Raw genomic sequence first — 25,506 nt, forward strand, 5'->3', positions numbered from 1 at the left:
CAATTTTAATCAGCCCATATTTTACTTAATTCGATCTATTCGTTTGACGGGCCTACCAAGAGCTAAGGGGTCACTTTTGTGTCCCAAGGACACGACGTAGGAACTTTTCCAATCCATGCACCATTACCATTAGTACAACGTTGCACAAAATAATGCAGCCTTCTCTCACTGTCACTCTTTGGAGTACTGTGGTGGCGAACTGCTCGAAAAGAACCACGCACCTTTGATGTGACGCTATCTAATCAGTGTTTCCCTGCTTGGAAAAAGCCGGGAAGAGCAACTATTATTTTCTAGCTTTATTTCTTTGCAATCATTGAGGTATGTTATAACCAGATTCGGCGTAAACCATAGACCAAAGAGACTTCATCTGAGGCTGTTTGCGCCCGCGCTCTTGCTGTTTTTCGACAGGAACATATCATAATTCTTGTTATGGCTACACCCGTTATGCTCCGCTTTGTCGGCGTCGTTGTCCTTGCCACTTTGGTTATCACCGCTACCGGTTGCAAGCTCTCGCCGAGTCATTATCAATCGACATGCCCTAAGGCGTTGGCGATCGTTCGAGACGGAGTAGCAAAAGCAATCAAGAACGAGACCCGTATGGGCGCGTCGCTGCTTCGGCTGCACTTCCACGACTGCTTCGTTAATGTGAGTCACGTCTTCTAGAGATTCCTAGTGAGCCGATCCCACTTTTTTCTTTTTATCTTTGCGTTTCTCCCCGTTACCGATGCGTGTACTTAAACATCGATCAGGGGTGCGATGCGTCGATATTGTTGGACGACACACCCAGTTTTGTTGGCGAGAAAACAGCAGCTCCGAACAACAACTCAGTGAGAGGGTTCGAAGTGATCGACAACATCAAGGCTAGCCTAGAGAAGGCGTGCCCTGGAGTGGTTTCCTGTGCAGACATTATTGCTCTGGCTGCTCGCGACTCGGTCGTCTATGCAAGTCTTCTTCACAACCTTCTCGCAAATTAAAGAGATGAGAACATTTCGACTCTAATTTACTAAATTTTTTCCTTGTCAGTTAAAGTGGGACAAATCTATCTTTTTTAGAATTTCTTCTATGTTTCCGTTTATGAACATGTTTTGGTGTGACATGGTCACAGTTGGGAGGTCCTTCATGGAACGTAAGCTTAGGAAGAAGGGACTCCACTACCGCTAGCAGGAGCCTTGCTAACACCTCCATACCTCCACCCACTTCTAATCTTAGTGCCCTCATAACCAGCTTCTCTGCTCAGGGCCTTTCAGTCAAGAACATGGTGGCTCTTTCTGGTAAATTTCAACTCCATATCACCCTGCACTGGAAATTACATCCAAGAGAAATCATAAGAAAAAGAACCCGAATTTAGCATCCATCACGAATACGTTTGGTGACATCGATGTACTTTATCAGCTGACAAACGGTTTTCAACTCGACAGGTTCACATACCATTGGCCTATCGAGATGCACTTCCTTCCGAGGACGGATCTACAACGACTCGAACATAGATGCATCCTTCGCCCGTAAGTTGCGGATGAAATGTCCCACAAGTGGAAATGATAACGTCCTTCAAAGGCTAGACATCCAGACGCCGACCCTTTTCGACAACTTTTACTACAAGAATTTGCTGCAGAAGAAGGGCCTTCTTCACTCAGATCAAGAGCTCTTCAATGGCAGCTCTGTGGGTTCACTGGTCAAGAAGTACGCATGTGATTCAAGCGCATTTTTCCAGGATTTTGCCAGGGCAATGATCAAAATGAGCAAAATTAGGCCCCCCAAAGGAAGCAATGGTCAAATAAGAAAAAATTGCAGGAAAGTGAATTAAGAATGAAGCTGATAGGCAATTCGAAACCGCCACATACGAATGCAGAAGTGAAATAAGGGCTAGATAATGTCCCATGAAAATTTGCCGTCATGTGTCTGTCTTCATGTCTAATTATAGCTGCTGCCTGAAAAATAAAGGAGCTTGTCTTAGTTTTGCTCAACCGGTATTAAGATCCACTCTGTATTCCTTATTGTTAGCAGCACGCAGCAAATTCGAATCAGTAATTCAATTGCAAACAGCAATTTATGTTCAAAAACAGATCATATGACTATGTATCCGGAAAAGTAGAGAGATGATTATAATGACCAATTAACAAGAACATGTTGATTACAAATCAGGGCTGGACAGTGCTCTCCAAATATAAGCAACTTGCTGGAGAAGTTTGCCCCAACAGTTTGCTAGAATTTGGGTGATTTGCTAAAACTACGGCCAAGCGTAAGAAAGAAGGAGCCTGGATTGCCTTGGTGAACTTAAGGCATAGGCAAATTTCTGATTAGTAATCAATGTTATACAAAAGGCACTCCATGATCAAGTCATGAAATATGCAGGACAAATTCTACAAGCTCCAGAGTAAAGGAGCTGAAGGCTCCATCTGTACACTAGCAGTTACAAAACCAAAATCTGGGTGGAGTCTTCGAGTATTCCACTGTCAGTTGACTGTACAGACATCACCCCCTATACTTAAGCGGACAGGTCACCTACCGTATCTCTTCCATTTAGTCCAAATCGTTAACCGAGCCTACCTCCTCCTCTGGCAATTCGAATGCATCAATCTCTTCAAAGTAAGATTTCTGCTGCCTGATGTAATCTTGCAAGGCATCATCAGGCACATCTTTCCTAGATGGTGGCCTCTGCTGCTTCTGCATCAACATCCCAAAAATAATTGAGCAAAAAACACTGTCCTGGCAATGTTTTTCCATCTACTGAGATATACAAAAACAAGCAAAGGTCGAGGTGAAAGGAAGCCAGAAGAGATGATATAATACGTGCAACAAACTACCTTTTTTTTTTTTTGGGTCGAAGCAACAAACTACTTTAAATGCAAAGGAATCTTGACAGAATACCCTTTTATTTGAAAATTTGAAGTTTGCTATCGGTCTATGCATGTCAGATGCATTCCATGACCACACAGACTACTGTGGAGGGGAGATATCGTATGCGATGACAATTGTTGTGACATGAGAGCCATTGCTCATTTCATTGGGAAGCCCTAAGTTCTACATTTCTTGTTTTTGTCAACATTCACATTACTTATGGAAAGATTGTCCAGAAAATCCCAAATCTATTACACTTTTGCCGATCGGTCCTAAACTTTTTAATTTGGTCAATTAAGTCTGTCTGACCAATTTTAGTAGGAAATCGCTGATGTGGACGTCGGTAGTGCCACGTTGGAAGGCCAATACTGACGTGGACAATTTGTAATGATGTTATAATATTCAACAGCTATGAAGGATAGGACCAAAGCATGAAGACAAAATCCTTCATCAGCAGTTTCTTTGACGAAACCTGTGGACTCATCCTTGGATTTTTCTGGGGGTCTCATGTTTGTGATCCCGGCAAAACATCATTGGAAAAAAAATTAAAATTAAACACGTTAATCAGCAAAACTAAACACCATAATGGCGCGATTAAATAAATAAATAAAACTGATGCTCCATTATCGAGGGGCTTGAAAATCTTTAAAAACTCTTTTTAATTTGCCAGCTAATGAACTTTTTGTTAGTGAGTACCAATTTTGAACTTTTGACTTTACCCGTGATTTGGGCATCGCAAATATGACTAGTTAAAAAGCTTCAAATTTGATTTTTTTTTTCGTGAAAGGAAAATATTTTCGTTGAGCCATTTGTTTTTCATGAATAGAATGCTGAAAAATCGAGAAAATATTTTCTTGTAAGATATTTTCCGCGAAATGAACAGAACCTAAAATATTTGTAGTATTTCACGAACTATTGTGTCGATTCGTTCATCTGAACAAAAACAATTTTCTGAATTAGCTTCTTCTGATTTATATCAAATCACATCAACCACAAAAATACAACAGACAAAGCGTCTAGTTCCGCATGCACGTCGCAATGTCTGGTCACCATTATTGCCTTTCCATAAAGGCGTTCCTTTTAATCACATGAGGGACATACGTCGGCGTGTTCCGAGAAGAATCGGACTAATAATACCATTACATGTTGCCTTAATCAAGATTCGCTTTATGAAATGGCATTGAGCAGGGTCACCTTCTTCTCAACTGTGCATTTCTTTGCACTTCGGGGCAGACAACCATAGGCAAGCGAATCGCGTCAGCACTATAGTTTTTGTTGTCAACAGTAATCGATCGCTTTTCATCGGTAGCTAAAGCTGTTAAAATGGATCACAAATTTGTATATTAACCCACATCTGTTTAATTGGGTCATCTTAAACTCAAAATATGGGTCAAAATGAGTTTTGATGAATAAAGCCCCCAAAAAAAAGAGGACTTTTTTTTTCCAAATTACGATAAATTTTTTTTACCAAAATAGATTTAAAAAAAACATACTTATCGGTTTGGAGTCTAATCGACGGTCATAATGCCGACCGGGTCCCGCTAGACATCCACACGCCCGAGCAGGCCCCGCTCGATAATTGGGTCGCCAAGCAGCCGGGCCGGGCAACCCACACCCGCACGCTCCGCCGCCCAACGCCGAGGGGGAGCCCAGCTTTTTTTAAAAAAAAATTTGTAATTTTTTTTAGTTTTTAATAACATTTATTTATTTATAATTTTTTAAGCTTATTTTTATAAAGTAATTATCAATAATTAATTAAGATATATAATTAATAAATAATTTTGTATTTATGTAATTAATTAAGAATATTCATAAAATAAAAGTGCTAAGATATATGAAAAATATGTAATTTTCATAATAGATAACAATCGTTAATCGCAATTACATCTACTAACGACGTCATCTTCCTATATAACCTCATGTTCCGCAATCGGGTTCTCTCCGGTGCTCGGCGGGTCTAGTATTGTACCAACGATGAGGAGAATCCAAGTGAGTAGGATGTGTAGATGATGAAGGCATATCTTGCGAAAATATGTCATGCCCAAATGGTACATATCCTACTGTAGAAAAACCTGAATAAAAAGGAAAGAAATCATATTCATACAAAGCAGAAGAATGAGCTAGAGTCTGCGGCGGTGGGTTGTCGGGAAATGCAAAAGTAGATCCCTCAGGAAATGGGGCGGCAAAATGGGCTAATCCTACATCGAAACCCGCCCGACCTAACCCGGGAGTGAAACCTGGAGCGAAATTTGTCGTATGATACTCCAAGGTGTAAGGGACGACATCGCCAACTAAATGAACTCGAGAAGTCCTCCGGGTCGACTAAATAGGCCCGGGTGGGTCGTTATCGTGAGGGTCAATTGGTGCTGTTGTAGTTGCTGGTTGGGATGGTGGCATCATTATTAGCCGCCTCTCCTCATTCCGGGCGTATAGCATTGCCCTAACTATCCTCCCCACATCCGCCCAAGCCTGACGAAATAGACGTGAATTTGTTATATGTAAGATTTGTTCGACGCTATCATCCTGGTAATGATATCACAAGTAACAAAAGTTATCAAATGCCAATAACTTTTGTTACTAAAATATAATTAATGAATTAAATTGAAAGTGTTTGTACGAACCGTTGAACCCATTGCAGCTCCCGTAATAGAAATCCACTTCCGTGTAAGTCTATGGAACCACTCATATATTCTAAATGAAAATGAAGTTCCTTTGTTGCGGGATTAGCATGGACTATATATTCGGTACACTTGTCCCACATAGCAATCTATCATCTGTGCTTAGTTGCCCAATCCTTCCCAGGTGTCATATTGTCAATATCATGCAAGGATTTATGATATCCGGGAGGAGTAGGTATTGGCTATTGCATACTAAACCGACGAAGTACTCGGTCTGGATAATGTCATTCAACTATCCAGAATGAGATGAATAGGACACGAGCCCTCCAAATGTCTTGCCCTATAGGCAGTAATACGGTAGATCTCCAAAATATCGTCGGCGCGGGGCCCCCAAGTAATTTGTTATCATAATAAAACATATCAAATTAAATGAAGAATTAATTTAAAATCTAACATTATATTAAACTCATTTGTTGCTATCGTTACTTACATCTTCGGATGCCAATATATCAAGTTGGTAGCGCAGATGTACCAACGTATGTGTGGGGACCTCCGTTGTGTTTCGGTATTGACTCCAACCGCATAAACAAAAAACATTCAAGTTTTATATATTATACGCACCGGAAAGAATTAATAACGCGCGAACTAAAAATGCAATAGATCACATACCGACTACCGAAAGGTGCATCTACTAAAAGAACATCATTCGTTAGGGATGGGGGAGACACATCCGAAGCGCTCCCACGCCCAAATCTGCAGTACATGTAGGGCACCGCCCATTTGCTTCGCTTCCGGGTCGGTTGCACGACATAGCTCTCGATACAACCACGCAAGTGCTGTTGAACCCCAACTGTATCGCATAAGGACGTTGAGGTTCGTCAGTAGTGGAAGAAACAACAAACTAACTTGGGCACCCGATTTGTCCGCAAAAATAGATCATCCTAGCAGACGGAGAATGAATGCCCTAGCATGCCGCACTATAGTGACGTCATCGGCTTCTGTGGGAAAATCTTCAAAATATTATCTCAACTAGCTTAAATTTATCTGTGTGCCACGCAACCGGGTTGGGTGAGCACCAAGTAGATCATCACAAACAGTGTCCCAATTCACATTAGTGGGGCCAATAACTACACATCCATCTATGGGAAGCCATGTAAGCACCGCAATATCCTGCAGCGTAATTGTGCATTCACCTTCAAGCATATGGAATGTGTGGGTCTCGTGCCTCCACCGCTTGACCAATGCAGTAATCAAATGTCAATCAAGCTGCACAAATCCCATCATATAAATAAAACAATACTTACGAAATTGCAAAAAATAACTATAACAAAATTTACCTCAAACTATGGGGGGTAAGTACGCGCCGAATGAAAAGCTCAAACTATCAAGAGAAAGCATCGAGTGAGGAGGTCGGCTTTGCTTTTGTCTCAACTTCTTCAAAATAAAAAAATTCCAATTTAATTTAAACGTGACAAAAATATTAGCAATAAAATAAAAACACTAACAACCTATAATAACATCAATAAAGGCACCCGAGGTGAGGGGAATCTCCTTCAACGAGCAAATGAGGCTAATGAACAAAGAAGAGCGAGAAAACCGAACGATAATAATGAAAGGACGTCCGAGAGAGAGGGCGTTTTGAGGCAATACGAGGGAGGATTCTTTGAGAAAAACTTTGTGAGTTGAGTGAGAGAGAGTGCAAGAGGATAGAGGGCTCTAAGAGTGCGGGAAGAGGGAGGGCTCTGAGAGTGTGAGAAGAGGGAGAGTTTTGAGAGTTTTTACTTCTGGAGAGCTTTTGAGCGAAGAGGAGAGTTTCTGAGCGGAAAGCCTTCGGCTCTACTTTAAGCATAGCCGAAGGCTCAGTAACAATCGTGAAGGTGCTGCAACATCTTTGTAGGCGCTACAACACCTTTGCAGGTGACAATACCAGCGCATGATTAAAGGCGTTGGAACGCCTTCAAATTGGTAGGGGGCCCCCTCCGCTTAGCAATATGACTACCGAGTTGAGGAGGGCTTAGCCCACCCCCTCGGCACTTAAAGTGCCTAGCGAGTGGGCCCCCCCTCCCCCTGCTAGCAGAGCAAAGTAGAGCGAGCGTGCAGAGCGGGTGGGCTTGGCGCTTTAAATATCGAGTGGGACCCGGTCGGCACTATGACTGTCGAGCAAACCCCAAACCGATAAATATTTTTTTTTTAATCTACTTTGGTAAAAAAAAATTTATCGTAATTTGGAAAAGAAACCCAAAAAAAGATGGATGTTAGTGGGTTAGTTAAGTAACTTATCCCCCCCCCCCCCCCAAAAATAAATAAATATGGAGCCGCCTGTTCTTTTTTATCTTTTTGGTCAAAAAGCCTCATATCCTTCAAAGGCGATAATTTAAGGAAAAACTTTCACATATGATTTTCGAATTGGATTGTGTATGTGTTTGGTACGGGTGAAGTCGGATATGAATCGCTGAAGTTGTATGATAAGTAAGTAGATCAATTTTAATCGGATCATGTTTTGCTTAATTCGACTTGTTCGTTTGATGGGCTGACCAAGAGTTAAGGGATCACTTTTGTGTCCTAAGGACACGACGTAGGAACTTGCCCAATCCTTGCACCATTACTATCAGTACAACGTTGCACAAAATAATGCAGTCTTCTCTCACTATCACTCTTTGGAATACTGTGGTGGCGAACTGCTCGAAAAGAACTACGCACCTTTGATGTGACACTATCTAATCAGTGTTTCCCTGCTTGGAAAAAGCCGGGAAGAGCAACTATTATTTTCAGCTTTATTTCGTTGCAATCATTGAGTTGTGCTATAACCAGATTCGGCGTAAACCATAGACCAAAGAGACTTCATCTGAGGTTGTTTGCGCCCGCGCTCTTGCTGTTTTTCGACAGGAACATATCATAATTCTTGTTATGGCTACAAGCGATATGCTCGGCTTTGTCGTCGTCGTTGTCTTTGCCACCTTGGTTGTCACCGCTACCGGCTGCAAGCTCTCGCCGAGTCATTATCAATCGACATGCCCTAAGGCGTTGGCGATCGTTCGAGACGGAGTAGCAAAAGCAATCAAGAACGAGACCCGTATGGGCGCATCGCTGCTTCAGCTGCACTTCCACGACTGCTTCGTCAATGTGAGTCACGTCTTCTAGAGATTCCTAGTGAGCCGATCCTACATTTTTCTTTTTATCTTTGTGTTTCTCCTCGTTACCGATGCGTCTACTTAAACATCGGTCAGGGGTGCGATGCGTCGATATTGTTGGACGACACACCCAATTTTGTTGGCGAGAAAACAGCAGCTCCGAACAACAACTCAGTGAGAGGGTTCAAAGTGATCGACGACATCAAGGCTAGCCTAGAGAAGGCGTGCCCTGGAGTGGTTTCCTGTGCAGACATTCTTGCTCTGGCTGCTCGCGACTCGGTCGTCTATGCAAGTCCTCTTCACAACCTTCTCGCAAATTAAAGAGATAGAGAACATTTCGACTCTAATTTACTACATTTTTCCCTTGACAGTTAAAGTGGGGCAAATCTATCTTTTTCCGGATTTCTTCTATGTTTCCGTTTATGAACATGTTCTGGTGTGACATGGTCACAGTTGCGAGGTCCTTCATGGAACGTAAGCTTAGGAAGAAGGGACTCCACTACCGCTAGCAGGAGCCTTGCTAACACCTCCCTACCTCCACCTACTTCTAATCTTAGTGCTCTCATAACCAGCTTCTCTGCTCAGGGCCTTTCAGTCAAGAACATGGTGGCTCTTTCTGGTAAATTTCAACTCCATATCACCGTGCACTGGAAATTACATCCAAGAGAAATCATAAGAAAAACAACCCGAATTCAGCATCCATCGCGACTACGTTTGGTGACATCGATGTACTTTATCAGCTGACAAACGGTTTTCAAATCGACAGGTTCACATACCATTGGCCGATCGAGATGCACTTCCTTCCGAGGACGGATCTACAACGACTCGAACATAGATGCATCCTTCGCCCGTAAGTTGCAGATGAAATGTCCCATGAGTGGAAATGATAACGTCCCTCAAAGGCTAGACATCCAGACGCCAACCCTTTTCGACAACTTTTACTTCAAGAATTTGCTGCAGAAGAAGGGCCTTCTTCACTCAGATCAAGAGCTCTTCAACGGCAGTTCTGTGGGTTCACTGGTCAAGAAGTACGCATGCGATTCAAGCGCATTTTTCCAGGATTTTGCCAGGGCAATGATCAAAATGAGTAAAATTAGGCCCCCAAAAGGAAGCAATGGTCAAATAAGAAAAAACTGCAGGAAAGTGAATTAAGAATGAAGCTGATATGCAATTCGAAACCGCCACATATGAATGCAGAAGTGAAATAAGGGCTAGAAAATGTCCCATGAAAATTTGCCGTCATGTGTCTGTCTTCATGTCTAATTATAGCTGCTGCCTGAAAAATAAAGGAGCTTGTCTTAGTTTTGCTCAACCGGTATTAAGATCCACTCTGTATTCCTTTGCAAACAGCAATTTATGTTCAAAAACAGATCATATGACTACGTAACCGGAAAAGTCGATAGATGATTGTAATGACCAATTAACAAGAACATGTTGATTACAAATCAGGGCTGGACAGTGCTCTCCAAATATAAACAACTTGCTGGACAAGCTTCCCCCAACAGTTTGCTAGAATTTGGGTGATTTGCTAAAACTATGGCCAAGCGTAAGAAAGAAGCAGCCTGGATTGCCTTGGTGAACTTAAGGCATAGGCAAATTTCTGATTAGTAATCAATGTTATACAAAAGGTACTCCATGATCAAGTCATGAAATACGCAGGACAAATTCTACAAGCTCCAGAGTAAAGTAGCTGAAGACTCCATATGTACACTAGCAGTTACAAAACCAAAATCTGGGTAGAGTCGTCGAGTATTCCACTGTCAGTTGACTGTACAGACATCACCCCCTATACTTAAGCGGTCAGGTCACCGATTGCTTATATCTACTGTATCTCTTCCATTTAGTCCAAATCGTTAACCGAGGCTACCTCCTCCTCTGGCAATTCGAATGCATCAATCTCTTCAAAGTAAGATTTCTGCTCCCTGATGTAATCTTGCAAGGCATCATCAGGCACATCTTTCCTAGATGGTGGCCTCTGCTGCTTCTGCATCAACATCCCAAAAATAATTGAGCAAAAAACACTGTCCAGTCAATGTTTTTCCATCTACTGAGATATACAAAAACAAGCAAAGGTCGAGGTGAAAGGAAGCCAGAAGAGATGATATAATACATGCAACAAACTACCTTTTTTTATTTTTTTGGTCGAAAGCAACAAACTACTTTAAATGCAAAGGAATCTTGACAGAATACCCTTTTATTCGGTATAGAGCATGACTTGGATCCAGCACCATCTCCTTCATCATTAAGCTTGTTCCTGTGTAGGAAGAAGCAAACACCAGAAAGGTATCATTGAAAACGGAGAATGGGAAAGATGTACATACCCATTGAAGTTAAATTAGAATTAAAAACAACAGAGTCACTTCTCTAGGAGAACGCAATTCTTCTGAAGGCAATACTAATACTGAAGCAGCAAGTGTCATCATCACATGAAACATCCCGACTTTCAATAGGCAAATTATCTGCTCAAATATGGCACATGAAACCAGCATAGATTGCCAGGTTTCCTCCAATAAGACTGACTGTAATACTATACAAAGAGGGCATCAGCATACCACTTTCAACCAACAGCATAGGCCAAAGCAGAAGTTACAACCCCACCAAACAGCTAATGTTGAAAAATTCCAAGTTCTTGCTGAATTTCGAACATAATATATATCTTACATTCTCGTCAACTCCACTTTTTGTTCCCTTTCGCTTCCAACATAGTGCTAAAACACAAATCTTCTACTTAACTGCAGAAACCCAACATTTTGGGATGCGTGAGTACCTCGCATTTCTGATCTTCCTAGCCGGAGAGCTAGTCATAGGGACACCAACGGCATTCTCTTTACGCTTGCTTTTATCCGCAGGCTTTCTGCGGTTATAGGTTGCACAGAACATAGACCTCCCAGAAACATCGTGCCCTAAACAGCGAAACATTTGGTAGAAAAAGTACCAAGTTAAGCAAATAAGGCCCCAATTTCATTGACGACTAGATACACTCTTCAGGTATAGCAATCTCAACGTGTTTCAGAGCAAAGCATGCAAAGAGAACCAATTCCAGATAATGCTTAGAACAAGAAACTGATCAAATTACAACGAGCCAGTTCTATCCAATCACATCAAGATTTCTAATAATATGATTACCTGATTAACAATCGCTAAAAGACAACTATCCTCGAAGCTCCAAATAAACAGGAATCAACAAGCTGTTCAACCAAGACAATGAATCGGAAACACAGCGACGTTCAATTGGAACACGGAACGCAGGGGAAGTCGCCGAAGAAACTGACCGGAAGAAGAGGCGATAGGGCGAGAGGGCGTGGAAGGGAGAAGCGCGGAACCGGGTGAGCTAGGGTTTGGGGCGATCCTCTTGGGAGCAGACGGAACGCTGGGTTTGAGAGGAGGTTCGAGCTCGGACAGAGAGACGGCGTTGGTGAGGTCCGAGAGAGGCTTCCTTCTTCTTCTCGTGCCGCTCTTTCTCTCAGCTTCCATTGCCGCGCTACACACTGGCGAGCATCGTTAGCTTCGTATCGAACTCGAGCCAAGCACAGTGGCGCGAAATTCCGGTTGAAATGGAATTGGCTTCTCTCTGTGCTTTTCGGGATCGCCCTCGTCGTTTCCTTTCCTCGTCGGCCCAACAGGGAAACAAAAGCAAGGTGAAAAGGCAAAGGCCGGAGAGAAGTTTTTTTTTGTTGACGGGCCGGCCCAAATTCAGCCCGTTAACGATCAGTGGAAAGCAGGATTCAGGCCCGTTTCTTCTCTTGTCGGGCTAGTGGCAATAGCCAATTCAACCACTTTAACGTAGATGGTTCCTTAGTCGCGCAGGAAGCTCCGCGGGGTCGATCGCAGGTGTCCTCCGAGGCTCTTCAGGCGTGCTACTTGATGGATTTGCTAAAAAGATTCAAGCTTTATTGCCGATTCAAGCCGAGGCGACTGCTCTTGTGGAGGGGTTGAAAATCTTCGGATCCAGAAGCAAGGAGAAGCTATACCTTTGAGTCGGAGAGCAAAGTTTTGGTTGACGCTGTAATTGGAAGGGATATAATTCCATGGGAAATTGAGGCTCTCGTGCTGGAGGCCCGAGCCCATCTCTGCCATTTCAAGAACATATATGTGGCCCATTGTGGAAGACCTGCAAATCTGGTTTGCTGATAGGATAGGTAAAGCCCTTCGCTCGAATTCTCTACCAATTTTATGGTTGTCAAAACCTTCCAAACTTTATGGGACTTTCTATGTTGTGATGCCCCCACTTTGGGCTTGTCTTTTACGAACTCTAGATGATAAATAAAGGAAGTTAAGTTTACCCAAAAAAGAAAAAAAAAAAAATCCACCTCCAAGGGCCACGATCCATTTCTACGAGACAAGTGAAAGAACGAGAAGCAGGTTGTCGCTAATAGTTCCAGTTGTCGAAGCACCTATCTTGATCTCTAAACTCGGTCTAGTCTCTCTTCGAACTGAGAAGATCCAGTTCTTTCGCTATGGCGAGCGACGTTGATTGCATGCCATAGCCGCGGCCACTATCACATGGCCGCGTGAGCAATCATGGATTACTTTAAAGGCGACGAGGAAAGAGGTGCAAACTGATCTTTCTGCAAAGAATTTGTTGGTCGGCCCCTATCTTCTCTATCGTTTAGGGAACTAAACTTCCATCTGTTGGAAGTATTTTGCGCCCATGAATAAGGAAAACCACAGCCCATGTCATCAAATCGAAAGCAAGTCACTTTTCGCTAGTTAAAAAAAAAAGATGTTTTTGCATTATATTCGTCGCTATTTGTTCTCCGATCACGGCATGTACATGTAATGACGATGAATACTATGTAATGAATCATATTTTCCATGTATAATTTGCAATAATTAAATGGGTACAAGACATGTTTTGGCTTCCGACCTAAGGCAAAACTTCACGAGTCACCTTGAAGACTTAGATCAAACCTTATCTCTCTTAATACAACCTAAAAAGACAAAACTTAGTTTTTTTCCCTTCTCTTTACTGCAATAACATTCCCTCCTCAAAAACGAACCACCGAAACCCTCTCTTATTGATTTAGACAGAGCAAAACCAGAAGGCATCTCCCAGAATTGTGGGGCTTAAAAACGATACATCAAAGCGAATCCAAGTAATCTCTGCCCCATTTCAAACACCGTCATTTCAAATTTAACAAAGAGACATAAGCATACGAACCCCTCGCTTCCCTGAGCTGTCCCATACTGCATGGCCTCGATTTGGTTGTTTGCACCGATGGATTTTGCCGGTTCTGCTACATGTGAAGCGACGGGACAAGAGAGCGCAGTGTCATTCTTTCATATGCTCCATAAAAATTCTACTAAAACAGAAGAAAAAAATCATTAAATTCGTCACGAAAATTTGATGTTTGTTGCTAGTTAAACTGCTCCCGTGACCTGAAAAAAAAAATGGAAAGACGTTGCAATCCTCTGGCTCTTTGTCACGATCAAAATGGGGGTAGAGAGAGAGAGAGAGCACGTCCCAAGCCCTTGATTCTAACAATTTTGGCCATCTATAGGGTTCGCTATTTCTAGACGAGTTTTTGTCTTTTGGATCACGACTAGAGGTGGCAAAATGGGTTTAGAACCCATATTCAACCCATATTTGATGATGGTGGGTCAAAAATGGATTAGCTTATGTGCTTTAGTGGGTCATAAATGAGTTACTTAAAAATTTAATAGGTTCTAAATGGGTTTTAAATGAGTCATAAATAGGTTAGGCATAAATGAGTTAGGTAAGATAACTAGAGAGTCATAAATAATTTTTTATGAATATTTTTAAAAAAAATATGATTTTTTAATATTTTATTACTTTATTATAACATTAATTTTTTTCTTTTCTTTATTTTCCTTTCTTTTCTTTCTATTTTCCTTTTTCTCCTGCCTTGCCCGCCACCGGTCGGCGACGGCCACCGGCTAGCCTAGGGCTAGCTCGGCTTGCCAAGATCCGGCGAGCCTCGAGATCGGCCGAGCTCTAGAGAGCCTCGAGGCTCGGCCGATCCAGGCGAGCTCGACCTCTCCCTAGGCGAACGAGCCTAGGCGAGCTCGGGCCTCGTCGGGATCCGGCCTCGAGTTCGCGGGTCGGGATAGGGGGAGCCTCGAGCTCGCCCGCCTCGGGTGAGCTCGGGGCTCATCTGGGATCCGGCCTCGAGCTCACCAACGAGGATCGGGCAACCTTGAGCTTACCTAGATCGATCTAGTAGAGGCTCGCCGAGATGCGATCGGTTGTTGGCCTTCCCACCTTAGCTAAAGTCCCGAATACAAGCGGACGGAGGGAGGTTGCAGCGGAGTTGCAGAGTCACGGATGGAGGAGGGAAGTTGCGGGAACGAGGAGGAAGGAGGGAAAAAAGAAATAAAGAGAAAAGGAAATAAAAAATAAAAAATAAAAATAATTCATAAAATTTGTATTGTATGATTTGATTAAATATCATTTTTTTATCAAATTATAAAAAAATAAGTATTGTATGATTTGGTTAAATATAGAATGTTTAAGAAATACGGGTCGGGTATGGATCGTGTACGTGTCGGGTCGGGTATGGGTCAATGAATTTGCATTGGATGAATACGGGTCAAAACGGGTTAAATTGGACAATATGGATCGGACCATATTCAACCCGACCCAAACCCGACCCAACCCCACCCACCCATTTGTCACCTCTAGTCACGACCCGCAACACGGATGAGGCTAAAATCACGCATTCCTCTTTAGCCCTTGGTCTATGCATGTCACATGCATTCCATGACCGCACCGAGTACCGTGGAGGGGAGATATCGTATGTGATAACAATTGTTGTGATATGAGAGCCATTGCTCATTTCATTGGGAAGCCCTAAGTTCTACATTTCTTGTTTTTGTCAACATTCACATTACTTAACGGAAGATTGTCTAGAAAATCCTAAATCTATTACACTTTTACTGATTCGGTCCTAAACTTTTAAATTTGGCCAATTGAGTTTATCCGACCAATTTTAGCAGAAAATCGCTGATGTGAGCGCCGGTAGTGACACGTTGGAAGGCCGGCATTGACTTAGACAATTTGTAATGATGTTATAATATTTTGTCCTTTTCGTTTTCTTTTCTTTTCTTTCCTTTTCTTTGTTTTTTTTTTCCTTAACATCTCCGTTTGGCGACCTCCATCCAACCATTACCGGCCATAGTTATTAAAAAAAAAATAGAAAATAAAAGAAAAATAAGAAATTCGAAAACTATTAATGTCATTTGTTAATATACTCCATGTTAGTGCCGATTGTGTCACGTACGACGACCGATATCCATTTCATCGATTTCCAATCAAAATTGGCTAGATGGACTCCAATGATAGAACGTAAAATGGTTTAGGAGTCAATTGACAAAATTAAATGATTTAGAGCTGAATTGAAAAAAGTGCAATGTATCAAGAATTTTTTGGACAATTCTTCCTACTACTTACATGCCGGATGTTTACATACATGGTAATAATTCACTCTTGATTGTGCATAAGTAGTACCGCGGTTGTCAACCCAATTGAGATGCGGTCACATGATGAATGTGGTGACTCAAAAGTGGAGAGAATTATTAAAAAAATCATAAACCTATTACAATTGTTTCAATTCAGTCTTGAACCTTAGTTATACGTCACTGTCATAAAGCTCTCTACATTTTCTTTTTTCGATACTTTGGTATGTATTCTTTGAGGATGTCTTCGCGGAAGTAACTCAAAGATGGGCAATAGGGGTGAGTAGTCCTAGGTTCCATACAAGTTTCACTTGAAAAGTGAAACCTACTAATCAGAACAGATTCTTCATTTTTTTGAACCTAGAACCTACCTTGTCACAAGTTTCAAGGTCAATTCTAGGTTCTACCATGATTTCACTTATATTTTTAATTGAATTATTGCAATAAAAATCATCACGTTTAATGACTACCATTTGCTACAACAACCTACTGACCACAACTTATATTTAGTCACATGATTAATTATGATACATTACCAAAATAAAAGTTGCAATCATAAATATCGCCGTAAATGGAAGTTCGGACTATTGATATAGGATTACACACTCACCACCGGACGATATGGAAAACCGTAAGATCGCACAAATATATATATCAAGAAAAATACAAAAACTTGTTACGGGTTTCATCTACCCGGAATATAGAACCTACTCATCGTAACGGGTTCCTCGATTTTTAAAACCTAAAACTTACCTTTCATACCTTGAAACCTGGAATCAAATCTGTTCCCAAAGATTCTGGTTCCAAGTTCTAAATTCTACTTTGGAACCATTCTTAGTCCTAATTAGCGATACAAAAAACTAGAGGAGAGGCAAAATAGTATTTTCGGATCAGTTGCCAAATAAAACTCCTCAACAAAACATTCGTCCGAGAAAAGACAAAGTAATATAGCTGTCCAAAGCACAAGGCACTCGTTTGTTTGCAAGCGTAAACCCTAGGCAACAGTGGATGATGTGTGATACGCTTTGGAAAAGTGTCACGACTTATGGAAAACGACCTTTGAGTCCCCTAGTCCTCGAGATCGAGAGAGAGGGAGATTACATGCACGCCTCATGAAAACGACTTCCTTACTCTCGTCTAAACTTCTCGGTACGGTCTTAAACATATTAATCACTTTCATCTCCACGTTTCGGTGAGTATCGAATACCTAAAACTTCCAGAATTCCCATGTTCTTATCACCATACTTAATGCTCTTTAAATCATCATTTACTTACTCTCAAGTCGTCATGTCTTCCCATGCAGAGCAGAAGCAGCACTTATCGTCTCAGCTTCTGCGCCATTTTTCTTTCTCTCTTTCTTTCGTTTTCTCTGTTCAGTGTCGGGTCGTTACATTTGCATGTGAATGTACTTTTCCCAAAGAGCAAGTCACGTGTGCTTTGCCAGCGGAGTTAGAAGAATCCTATACTACCGATGTACATGCAGATGAAGCTCGCCATGACATAAGAAATAACCTCAAAAATAGTTTTGAAAATATCAGCAAAATCAAGAAGAGAAAAAGGGTTTGTAATATGCCTTGGCTTGTTTTCTTATGGGATTTCGTTTTCATTTTTATAATAATATGGAATGTCACGGGAAGCATTTCTGAATTCAGCTATGCTTTCATTCCATGATTGGGCCCTAAGATATATTCCTTTCAGGGATTTATTTTGTCCCGTTGCTCGATAAATAAATAAATAAAATTACAAGTAGACACAAAAACGTGTACACGTCAGCAATGCACCATCACTTTTGCTTCAATACATTAAAATTAGAGAAGACATTGCGTCTCCATAATTGTGGCACGCTGCGGAGGTGTCCATTAGTGTCGCCACGCTCAAAATAATTTGTGCTACATGCGACGTCGCACGTTGTCAAACAATGTCATTATGAGAGCATAATCGTCTGAAGAGAATCTTCCCCGTCTCCAACAATTTTGCGGGCAGCAAGGGATTCGACAAGGATAACTGTCCTACGTGTCATTTGATGGAAAACAAGCTTGGCATGCTCAGCACTTAGAAGATTTTAAGCTACTTAGTCTATTTTAGATAAGAATAATAAAGCGAAAGAGAGAATTACAAAATTTATGTATATCTTAATGTATCATAATGAAAATTACATCAGCCCATTTATAGATTTTATCATACGACTATCAAAGGTAATATATATAGATCAAGATATGCACAGTCAAATAGAGATATTCATACAATCTTGAGAGATATAGAAAACCATCAGAAATATCCTAATTATGTCTAATATAAATCGTAGAAAGTTGTGCTAATTATCTCTAACACTCTTTTTTGGGTCTGTATCTCTAGCACTTTTAATGACTCTGCGTTTGTACCTTCTTTTGGGCAATGATTGCCTAGTAAGGTACGTGCATGTGACGTTAATGATATACAGATTGGTTCACAAGGATGATGTGACAAGCCCTGAGCATACACAACAGCTGAACAAGCAAGTTATCTTCTAGCGCCCCACAAATTTTCGGCACATTGCTTTTAACGTAACAGTCGGGATGGTATGATGTTCTATCGAACTGCTCATGCTTATCATTTCTCAGTTTTATTTGATAACTAGTGATCAGGCATGCCCTATCACGGAGAGAGAAGATGAGTAGTTCTTAAGGAAGTGAATGAACAGTGGGAAGTCACTAATGAAAAGTTTAGAAATGAATTGCAATGACTACAATAAATTTAGGATTTTTTTTGTACTTTCCCCCATTTACAAGTGTTCAGCCAAACAATTTTCCATTTTGTAGGTGGATACAAATGGCATTGAGGTACAAATATATGTACAAAATTATTCTAACTTGAACTTATTCTACTGACTACTCGTGCCCTCGCTTTCTACTACACTCGATTGAACTAACACAAGGTTTTCCTCACATGTGCTATGCGAAAGGGAAAAAAAAAAAACACATTGAATTCAACAAGGAGAGATTGACCCGTGACGCTCTTTAGGAACGGGCATCACACATCATGTCGTTGATTGATATGATGTGTGGCAATCAATAACAACATATCATCTCAATATATTTATGTTCAAAATAATAAATGAAAAAGATACGATATGTCAATTTGAAAATTGCGATATACCATTGCGTACACTAATTACCGAAATATTTCGTTGTTAGGCAGGGGCAACCACCATTCTCTGGATTTTGGCATGCTGAGGAACTTGGCAGTCTCTCCAGAATTTCCTGGGAGAACTAACTACTAAGCTCATATGATGAATCTAAAACATAATGGCAAATCAATCACCTTGATAAGCACCTTCCAATTCCAAGGCCCATCTTTTCAATCCTTTTTGTTCTGTTCACCTTTTTAGAATGTCTTGTTAATGATGAATTTCTTGGCGGAGTACTGAGTTTTCTTCCTCGTTTTGCATCATGCGCGAATTGGGACAGAAATTGATGGGCAGGGCGAATCACAGCCTAATAGATGTGAGAAAAAGTGAGAAGACAAATTGCTTTTCTGGTTCGAATTGTATTTTTCCTCATCTTTTTCTCGAAACCTCATCATGCTCATGACCTTCAACACACCTCATTGGACAATGTACCCAAGCCTCCTGTGTTGTCAGATGTTCAATCATGCTCCAAAGAAATCTTTTGGGCGGAGATAATAAGACAAAGCGGATTTGTGGTATCCCAGAAGAAATTAAACAGCATTATTGGGATATATATATATTTTTTTTTAGACATAAGCCCCATTATTCTCACAAAATAATTCAACATAATGCAACTATAGTGTTAACGATATTCTGATGCTTACTTGATTTGGGTATATCTCTCAGGATTATGCACCTATAGCTTTTAACAATGCATATCCTTGATTGAATTATGTTTATTTTTTTATGCTAAATAGTTATCCAATAGAATTTATAAATAGGCTCATGTACTAATTATCAATACATATAGAAATATACATAAAATTCTCAATTCTTATCTTACACATTGTTCTTAACTTAATATCACAGCCTCCTTTCCTAGTGCATGCATCCCGATGCATTGCCAAGTCAACCTTTTTTTTCTAGTGGAGGTATCATAGTCACGCTAACTATATTCGGCCGCGTTTGTTCAGTTACTGTTCCGATAGCAAAGTCGACTACAAACGACACATGCTATTCTACTTCAACAAAAAAAGTCGACCGCATAGGACGCATGTTGTTGGCCTCCGATTCTTGACTTTTCACTTCTCATTTCAAAAAGTCGACACCACCACCAAACTCACCGCCATTAGATGAGTGGCATATTGAACTCTCATCGTCAGCGGAAGCTTGGACACATCACATGCGCCACCATGCATTGTCCCGCCTCAAATCCCAATCAAAGATTTTGTGACATTATTCGCATTTTCTTTCAAACTTGTGTTAATTTGTTTTAACCCACCTTGCATTTGAGGGGATGTTAACCATAATAGGATATTTACTTGATGCTGCATATCTCTTAGGATTATGCATATATTTTCTTTCATAGTGCATGTCCTTGAATAATTATTTTTTATATTATGTTTATTTTATTACTTCAAATAGTTATCTACAAAAATCCTATTTATCAATACATATTGAAATATACATAAATTTCTCAATTTTTATCTTCAGCATAATTCTTAACTTATGATGAGTAGTTGGAGTTTGAAATTTTCATGAGACGGATGTGAACGCGTCTTATATGTTTAATCACTCTTATACAATATTGAACATTTAAAAAAATATGTAACTTTAGTGTCCACGAATATAAAATATGAATAAGTATGTCGGCTCATTCATGACCGAGTCAATTGGACTTCCCACAACGCCGGAAAAGTTACTATTTTTAAAGAGCACGGCCATAGCTGGAGGCCTATATGTACAGTAGAGATCCGCACACCACCACTTTTGAGATTTATATTCGTGTCATGGTCAACTTAAAAATTCTATGTGAATAATTCAAAATGCAAACAAAAGTATTTCGTCATGGAATTAGTGCAGCTACTACAAATAAAAGCTATGTAAATACACAATCCGTTAGAGGTGACAAAATGGGTCTATAACCCATATTCAACCCATATTTGATAGTGGTGGGTCAAAAATGGGTTAGTTTAAGTGCTTAAATGGGTTATTTAGAAATCTAATGGGTTCTAAATGAGTCATAAATGGGTCAAGTAAAACAACTATCTTAAGAGAGTTATAAATAAATTTTATGAATATTTCAAAAAAAAAATTGAACTTTTAATATTTTATTATAATATTAATTTTTTTTTCTTTTTTTTTTGTCACTAGCCGGCAACGGCCACCGACGAGCTTAGGGCGAGCTCAACCGGCCGAGATCTAGCAAGCCTCGAGGCTCGGCCTAGGGCCGGCGACGGCCACCGGCGAGGGCGAGCTTGGCCGGCTAAGATCTAGCAAGCCTTAAGGTTCGGCCGAGCGTCGGCGAGCTCAAGGCTCGGCCGATCTAGGTGAGTCAAAGCTCGGCCTAAGCGTACGAGCCTAGGTGAGCTCGAGTCGCCAGCCGGGATCCAATTCGGGCAAGCTCGTATGAGCCTAGGTGAGCTCGAGGCTTGTCGGGATTTGGCCTCGAGTTGCCGGTTGGAATCGAGTGAGCCTCAAGCTCGCCGACATCGGGTGAGCTCGAGGCTAGTTGGGATCCGGCCTCGAGTCGCCAACCCGAATCGAGTGAGCCTCGCCGAGAAGCGGTCGGTTGCTGAGCTTCCCATCATCATCGAAGCCTTGAATACCGGCCGACGGAGGAGAGAGGTTGTAGCCGGAGTTGCGGACGTAGGTCCGCAGACGAAGAAGGAAGGAGAAAGGAGGAAGGAGAAAAAAAACCAAAAAAGAAAAAGAAGAAAAATAAAAGATAAAATAAAATTAAAATTAAAAACTTTTTTTGTAGCGAAATTAAAAACATTTTATAAAATTACAAAATTTTAAAAATATATATAATTAAAAAATTTCACAAAATTTGTATTGTATGATTTAGTTAAATATCATTTTTTTTTTATCTAGTATGATTTGGTTTAATATATAATTGTTTAAGAAATACGGGTCGGGTATGGGTCGGGTGGGGTATGGGTCATTGAATTTGCATTGGATAAATATGGGTCAAAATGGGTTAATATGAGTCGGACCATATTCAACCCAACCCAAACGCGACCCGACCCACCCATTTGACACTTCTACAATCCGTATATAAGCAGGTTAATACCATGGAAAACCCCAACCTGATATATCTGCGACAAATTTACCCCAAACTATTTTTTTTACCACAAAAAAAAAAATCAAACCGATACATTTGTGATAAATTTAACTCAAACTATTTTTTTGACCACCAAAAATCCTAAATTGAAACTTTTGTGATAAATTTAACCTAAACTAATTTTGTTGACTGAAAAATCTCTAACCGGTACACTCGTAACAAATTTACCATCCATTAAATTAGATTAAGACCACGAAAAATCCCGAATTGATAAACTTGTGATAAACAGAGGGTAAAAATCCTAAACCGATACACCCGTAAATTGTCACATGTCGACCAACTTAGCAATTTGAAGATTAGATTTAACAAAAACTAACAAAGGGTAAATTTGTCACAGGTGTACTAATTTTGGTTAAATTTGTCACAAGTGTACAAATTTAGGATTTTTAGTGGTCAAAAAAATAATTTGGGATAAATTTATCATAGAGGTACCGGTTTGGGATTTTCCGTGGTATTAACCCTATATAAGCTAACGTACATAAGTTCCACTATCTATAGGAGAAGTAACGCTATGAATACTAAAACTCTCTTTATTATATTTTTTAATTAAATTATGATTTGTTGAATGTCACACTAAATGTTCAAAATAAGAGAGATTCATATGGAAAGCAATTATATAATCTAACGTGATTTGCTATAGGAAAATGCTGCCCCGACAGTACTATCGGGGATAATACAATCTCAACCGTAGATCCACATAATATCATCATGTGTTTCACATAGAGCACTCATTGATTGAGAAATCGTGTGGTAAAAAATAACTAACAATCTTGTCAAGATGTCGGGTTAGCAGCTACCTTTGCTATATGACTTAACAAATAGAATTCGGTAAAAATATTAGTGTAGCAGCATTTCTCCTATGTGCGAAATCCAATATCATGAGTTGGTACACTTAATTATTTTTCTCTCCTTCTTTACAGCCGTAAAGTAAGCGGTAAAATTATATGAGAAACTACTTTTTACAAGAGGTAATTGACCTAGCTGCTGACTCTCTTAGAATCTAAAAGCCCTAAAGAGTATTGCTGCAACTTAGGGGAAGGCAAAGGGGCTAGAGATTGGCGCAGGACTGTAATGCATCGAGAGAGCAATTGTTTTGTAGTAATGATTAATGGGCACACATGTGAATAGATGGGTACGTGATTTGTCTTTGAGGAATGTAGACAATGTTGGAACCAAAACAGAGAGAGAGAGAGAGAGACCTCCAAAGTTACTTGGCAAAGCAAACGCAAACAAGAAAAGAGAAAGGGGAAAAAAAACAGAAGAAAAAATTGTTTTTGGGTGTATCTTTTAAAGGTATCTCGTGATGCATTCATTTATTAGAGCTGGCTATTCACAGCCTTTGTTTTTTGTACATTCACTGTTGGTGGGATCTCTGTGCATGCCCTCTCTGTACCTCAACGGGAGGCTAATGCGTGCAGATAAGGACACAGCTCGTGCATGGGCGGCATTAAATTTCAAAAGGTACTCAAGATGAAGAACCCAATGCCTAATCAATGAAACCCTAATTGGTGAAACCAATATGGCTTTGCTTCCCTTCGCAATTTCGTTTCTTTATGGTCCATTAGTTTGCTTCAAAAGGGCATGAATCACAAGCAATTAATGAACCTACGGAAGGGTAGTTTGTGATCAAGAAGCATAGAAAAAGATCTAGAATGATAAGATGATGAGGAAGTTCATCTCTCCCACGAGGTTCATGTCTCGACACGATTGTACTTTAGGGTAGCGTATGCCTTTCTCTTTTTCACTAGGGTTTTTTCATCTGTGCATGGATGGTGCTCTCCAAGTACGTATCCAGCACTAGCCATTCCTCAAGCAATAACAAGATGTGGAACGAGATGCCATTCTTGAAACTTCTAGCGGGCGCGATAGGCAAAGAAGAGATACTTTTCTTCCTTGTTTTCAGGAAGAGAGAGCTTGAATTCTCCTGCTTTACTACTGAAACTTCTGTTTAATTATGGACGAGAGGTGATGGAAAAGGTGTCGTGGAATGGCACGTGAGGATAGACAGAGAGAGAGAGGACAAAAGGTGACGGCTGGAGAGAGAGAGAGAGAGAGGGAGAGATGAAAAGGTCCCGTGAGGAGAATTTGGAGGCATTCCTGAATCACAACTACAACATCCAATTCTTTGGTGGCTTCCGCTCCTCTTCTTCACTCCTTCCGATGGCCAAATTCCTTTCTCCATCCCCCCCAAACTCAATCACCACCCTTTCCTTTCACGAGCTAATCATCCCCCACTTTCCTCTCTTCCCCATTATGCCCCTCCCTTTTTCTCTCCTTTTCCTACCTCTATAGATTTTTTGTTGGAAGAGGTGGCTTCCCCTCCTTTTCCGATAATACTGTCGAGTTATTTCGACTATACGATCTCCAAATCAATAAGTCATTTATGCAAAGCATGTGATAATAGTGTGTGAATTTATGATTGAAATTATTCTGTCATTGAAGCATTTCCCTTTTTCATTTCTAGATGGGATTTGCAACTCAAGCTCGTTTAGAGATTTAAGAGGAAGTTAATGATCTTTTCGTAATGAGGCAAGACTTTTTGCCAATTCCAAATCAATTGGTCAACAGACAACACGGTGAATCATAAAGTAAGATGCATAATGGGTTTGTTTGTACAAGAAATGGGCTATACTATAGGATGTACCGACTTATCTGTAGATAACCGGAGTAAATCTCATGAGATGATAATCGATCAAAATCAGAAATCTCGAGTATAATTTGTAACTATCAAAATTGCAACGAGATTGGCTCAGCTCAACTTCAACTGAAAGTTGTGCTAGATCAAAAGGAAGATTGCCCGAAAAAGATTTCAGTTTAATGAGTTCCACTCTCACGAAGTTTTGCCCAATTAAACATGTTTGAAGACGAGAAATAAGGGGAGAGGTGTTGTAATGGCTTTGTCCGTACAAATTTTCAGTAATATCTTATGTGCTAATGCAGATATGAATATTTTTGACATATGGTATAATATATTATTGGTTTGTGAATATTTTTACAGTTGGTTGTTCTTTGACGAATGAAACACCACATCGTGAATAAATACAATTTTGGCAGGAATTTTTCCCATCATATACTAATCCTTTTCCTTTCGATGCACTCTTTTTCATAGTGGTTCTTAAAAAGTAATTATGTAATTTATAGGTAATAAGCTGACCATGCATCTTTTTATAAAATGTGGAAAATTCCATCACACTTCAATTTCGTGAAGAAAGGATAACATTGTAAATTCAC

The 25,506-nt window shown here is 40.4% G+C and overlaps 3 protein-coding genes across 7 annotated transcripts; 2 read left to right on the top strand and 1 right to left on the bottom strand.

Annotated features, from left to right (window-relative positions):
* Positions 1 to 279: 279 nt before the first annotated feature.
* LOC115743695 (peroxidase P7-like) lies at positions 280 to 9,899 on the top strand. Of its 2 annotated transcripts, XM_030678597.2 has the most exons (5): positions 280 to 415; positions 8,358 to 8,579; positions 8,684 to 8,875; positions 9,041 to 9,206; positions 9,354 to 9,899. In XM_030678597.2, the coding sequence occupies exons 2-5, from the start codon at positions 8,364 to 8,366 to the stop codon at positions 9,737 to 9,739; spliced, it is 960 nt and encodes a 319-aa protein (XP_030534457.1). In that variant the 5' UTR covers positions 280 to 415; positions 8,358 to 8,363; the 3' UTR covers positions 9,740 to 9,899. The 2 variants fall into 2 exon arrangements, with proteins under 2 accessions (XP_030534457.1, XP_030534456.1); XM_030678596.2 differs by lacking the exon at positions 280 to 415 and having other exon boundaries at positions 8,212 to 8,579.
* Positions 409 to 1,964, top strand: LOC115743693 (peroxidase 4-like). Its single transcript, XM_030678595.2, has 4 exons — positions 409 to 645; positions 750 to 941; positions 1,106 to 1,271; positions 1,419 to 1,964. The coding sequence occupies exons 1-4, from the start codon at positions 430 to 432 to the stop codon at positions 1,802 to 1,804; spliced, it is 960 nt and encodes a 319-aa protein (XP_030534455.1). The 5' UTR covers positions 409 to 429; the 3' UTR covers positions 1,805 to 1,964.
* LOC115743696 lies at positions 2,509 to 12,190 on the bottom strand. Of its 4 annotated transcripts, none has more exons than XM_030678599.2 (4): positions 11,860 to 12,190; positions 11,355 to 11,490; positions 10,778 to 10,841; positions 2,509 to 2,664 (listed from the first exon to the last, which is right to left on the bottom strand). In XM_030678599.2, the coding sequence occupies exons 1-4, from the start codon at positions 12,059 to 12,061 to the stop codon at positions 2,521 to 2,523; spliced, it is 546 nt and encodes a 181-aa protein (XP_030534459.1). In that variant the 5' UTR covers positions 12,062 to 12,190; the 3' UTR covers positions 2,509 to 2,520. The 4 variants fall into 4 exon arrangements, with proteins under 4 accessions (XP_030534459.1, XP_048134749.1, XP_048134750.1 ...); XM_048278792.1 differs by having other exon boundaries at positions 2,509 to 2,804; positions 10,748 to 10,841; XM_048278793.1 differs by lacking the exon at positions 2,509 to 2,664 and adding an exon at positions 10,133 to 10,711 and having other exon boundaries at positions 10,748 to 10,841.
* Positions 12,191 to 25,506: the final 13,316 nt, after the last annotated feature.

This window comes from Rhodamnia argentea, chromosome 5 (genome assembly GCF_020921035.1).
Source record: "Rhodamnia argentea isolate NSW1041297 chromosome 5, ASM2092103v1, whole genome shotgun sequence".
In the NCBI taxonomy this organism is placed as follows: Eukaryota; Viridiplantae; Streptophyta; class Magnoliopsida; order Myrtales; family Myrtaceae; genus Rhodamnia; species Rhodamnia argentea.